Source organism: Myotis brandtii, unplaced genomic scaffold, assembly GCF_000412655.1.
Source record: "Myotis brandtii unplaced genomic scaffold, ASM41265v1 scaffold986, whole genome shotgun sequence".
Lineage (NCBI taxonomy): Eukaryota > Metazoa > Chordata > Mammalia > Chiroptera > Vespertilionidae > Myotis > Myotis brandtii.
In genome coordinates this window covers 2,777,741-2,781,354 of record NW_005372102.1, presented here as the reverse complement: position 1 = coordinate 2,781,354, position 3,614 = coordinate 2,777,741, and the positions used below count along the sequence as shown (strand labels likewise).

The 3,614-nt window shown below is 64.5% G+C and overlaps 1 protein-coding gene across 1 annotated transcript in view; it reads left to right on the top strand.

Annotated features, from left to right (window-relative positions):
* Positions 1 to 3,614, top strand: part of UVSSA (UV-stimulated scaffold protein A) — a gene marked incomplete at its 5' end in the record, with an annotated part of 20,113 nt that overhangs the window by 686 nt on the left and 15,813 nt on the right. Inside the window, 3 exons of the mRNA XM_014533463.1 lie at positions 114 to 434; positions 1,286 to 1,398; positions 1,479 to 1,607. Of these exons, the coding sequence (XP_014388949.1) occupies positions 114 to 434; positions 1,286 to 1,398; positions 1,479 to 1,607 (563 nt within the window). The remainder of the gene's footprint in view (positions 1 to 113; positions 435 to 1,285; positions 1,399 to 1,478; positions 1,608 to 3,614) is intronic.

Genomic DNA, 3,614 nt, shown 5'->3' with positions numbered 1-3,614 from the left:
GCTGTGGGCAGCCGCCTGCTGCTGGATGGGTCTCCCTCAGACAGTGGGCCCTGCCCTTGGCGGGCGGTGCTGTCCTGAGACGTGACCGACGAGTAGCGTCTTGACCTTCGCAGAAATGTCCGGGGACATCCGGGGCTGCCTCATGGAGGTGGACAGCTGCTTCCAGCTGCTGGTGCCCTTCGACTTGGGGCCATGCCGGGGGGCCATCGCGCCTGCCGTGGCCTCTGGGGCGCCCAAGGAGGGCCCCCCTCGCCCGGCCAGTGCCCCAGACCTCGGGGACGAGGAGCAGCCGTGCTGCAGCAAGAGCCTGCCTGCCTGTGTGCGCCGCCCAGCGGCCACGGGGGCCTCCTCGGAGGACAGCGACCAGGAGGACTTTGTGCGGAGCCATGGGCTGGGCTCCCACAAGTACACGCTGGACGTGGAGCTCTCCTCAGGTACCCGCTCCTGCCGCTGCTCGGGGCTCCCTCGTGGCCGCAGCCCAGGTGGCGGCCTGAACCAGGCCTCTGGCCAGGGCCCTCAGCCACTTCTGACAGCCCAGACTTGTTGGGGCTGAGAGCAGCGTACGGCCCCCAGGGTGGGGTTAGGCTGTGGGTCCCAAGGCCTGCCCTGTGCCCTCGTGGTGGCCATGGTTGCTGCCCAGTCCATCGGGGTCACGGGTGGCCGCCCGGGCCTGGGAGGAAAACGAGATGGAGAGGCGCTTCTCACTGTGTCTGCAAAGATACAGGTGGTGCCTCTCGGAGCCCCCGGGGCCCTGGTGTCCCAGCCTCGCGGCTTCACCCCAGATACCCCCCGCCCCCCACCCGAGCTTCCTCATAGGCCCCGACGTCCGTCCTGTGGGTGTGAGTGGGGTGCCCTTCAGGTGTGTTCTTGGGAGGAGGCAGCCCTGCTGGAGCCGCAGGAAGTCCTCACACACACACCCTCACCCAGAGCCTGGCGAGCCCCACGGAACTGCCCACCTGTGCCCGGGGGCAGGGAGCTGGCAGCAGGTGGGAGGTGGGAGTGGCAGCTGGATGGGCTGGGCACAGGGAGGAGCCGGCCTTCATCCTGAGGCAGTGGGGGTGGCGGTGGACGGCCCGGGCTGTCTGTCCGTGGGAAGCCATAGAGGTCTCGGGTCCAGGGGAGGGAGCATCAGGTCAGGTGACCTGGTCTTTGCCAAAATCATGAAGCGGCAGATTTGGGCATCAGGTTAGGGTCCCAGGGGATCTGTGACGGAAGTGGGGTGGGCGGAAGTGCCGGTGACCTGCCGGGGCCCTGGTCCCCCTGGTGACCCCTGCTCCCCCTGCAGGCAGCCTCAGGGTGCAGGAGGACGAGGACAACTGCGCGGTCATCCAGTCGGCCCGGGACGCGCTCAAGCTCATCCAGAACAAGTTCCTGCCGGCTGTGCGCACCTGGGTCCAGGTGAGGCTGCGCCTGGGTCGTGCCTGCGGGGCGTGCGGAGGGTGCCCAGCCTGCCGGGTGACGCGCCCCCTTGCCGGCAGCTGTTCACCCGCGCAGGTACCCGTGGCCAGCACTTGGAGGCCGCCATCGACTTGAAGGCTGAGCTGGAAACCGCCCTGCGGAGATCCCAGGAGCTGGACATTGAGCCCGAGGGGCCTCGCACGAGGGAGGTGAGTGGGGTGAGGGCTGGGGGGCAGCAAAGTCCCCTCTAAGCAGAGAGGCTGGGCTCTGGTGCATTCGGTTCCTTCCTCACCAGGCCCTGGAGTTGAGGATGAGGAGGTAGAGGGGCTGGGACAGGGAGTCCCCAGTCCCTGCGGTGGGGCCTGTGACTTCCAGGTGAGTTTCTGAGCAGTTGGGCCTCAACTTTGTGGAGTGTGCAGCCCCCTGGGACCAGCAGAGGGCGATCTTGTCTGTCAGGGAAGCTCCCAGCGGACGGTGCAGGGCTGCGGTGAGCCTGTGGCTGCTGGTGTGGCTGTGAGCCATGCGTTGCTTGCAGAGGCCTGTCAGCACCTCCACCTCCGAGCTCACAGGGACTCGCACCTCTCACTGCAGAGGCCTGCGTGCTGTGTGGGTGGAGGGAGGGTCAGTGTCCACCCTGGTCCTCAGGGGGCGGCTCCAGGCTGCTTGTGGCAGGAGCGGCTCGGGGAGTGGGAAGCCATTGGCTGAGGAGATGCCACCGCCCATTCTAGAGGCTGGAGGGCCTGGCCTGGCGGGGGCTGACCGGGTCCTGGTGTGTCCGCTGACGCAGGACAACAGGGTAAACGGAGGCGGGCGCTGTGCGTGCCGAGCAGGGCGGTGCAGCCAGGGGTCTGATTGAGTGCGGGGAGCAGGCGGGAGGTGCGTCTCTACCTCGCCTCTGCCTGTCAGGGAAGGAGCGGGGCGGGCGGCGCGGAGACGAGGCGGCTCCAGGAGCTGATGTAGAGGCCTGCGCTCAAGTCCTTGGAGACAGAGCTCATTCCTGGGGCTGCAGATGGAGCGATTGGGCGCGGGCTGAGTGGCAGCGCCCGGCTCAGGTGAGCGCCGTTCCCAGAATAGACGCCGCGGTATCTGTCCATCTGCTCCCGTTCTGTTCTGCGCAGGGCGGCCGCCTGCGGGCTGGTGGTTAGAAATCAGGATCGCGTTGTTCTTGGCTGGCTTTCCTGTAAGATGCCTGGGGTTAAATCCCGGGCCTGGCTGAGTGGGGTGCTGGTTCGGTAAGAGAACTGGTCCCAGTGTGTGAGCGGGTCCCCGGGTCCCAGCCACCCCGAGCCCCAGACACGGGAGGGGAGCCTGGCTCTCCAAGGTCCGGCCGCGGGGCCTCTCCTCCCACAGCTGCACTGGGGGGCGGGGGGGGGGGGGGCCTTTTTCTTTTGATTTCCTGTTTCTGTCCTCGTAGCCACTGGTTCCTACATATTGTTTTCCTTTTGATGTAGATGTTCTGTCTTTAGGAAATATTTAAGCCGGTTTAAATGGGTCTAACTGTGCTTTATAGAGGCCTCGCCGCCTACGCTGGGGAACGGCCGGGATAAATCTCGCCCCGATCGATAGGCAGCAGCCCTGGGAGATTTAGTCTCCAGCCGGCAGCTCGCAGCGGCGATCACGGGCTGCATCCGTTACGCTGATAAACATCCTCTGGAAACTTTTAATTATGGAGCTAAGATCTCCAATTCCTTACTGTTGTGTAATTAACAAAATAGTAATTTCCCCTCACCAATAAGTCAGAAAAAAATAATTTTAAGTGCCAGCCTATTTAAACTACCCGCAGTGGGGGTTTAAAATAACATTGGTTTATGTGTTTAACGGACGCCCTGTTCCCGCCCATCGCCAGGCTCTGGCAGCTGCACGGTCTAATGGCGGTCTTCCCGCTCAGCCACGGGAGGGCTCCTGGGTCTGGGCCACTGTGGAGTGAGGCCAGGCTGCTCTGTGTGGGCCTGTGGGCCTGGCCTCCTGTAGGTGAAAAGGACAGAGCAGGAAACGCAGGGAATGAAATGTTGGCCGTGTCAGGCTCCCAGAGAGGCAGAGGAACTAAATCAGTGACGTGGGGACCTTGTCCTCGGCAGGGCCAGTAAACAACCTTCCTGTGACGTGGCCCCTCCATCACGCTGAAGGCCAAGCCGCTGCCTCGAGGGGCTGAGAGCAGGGAGGGTCTGCATGCTGATCTGAGGACTGGGGAGCATCTCAGCCAGGCCTCTCCCGCC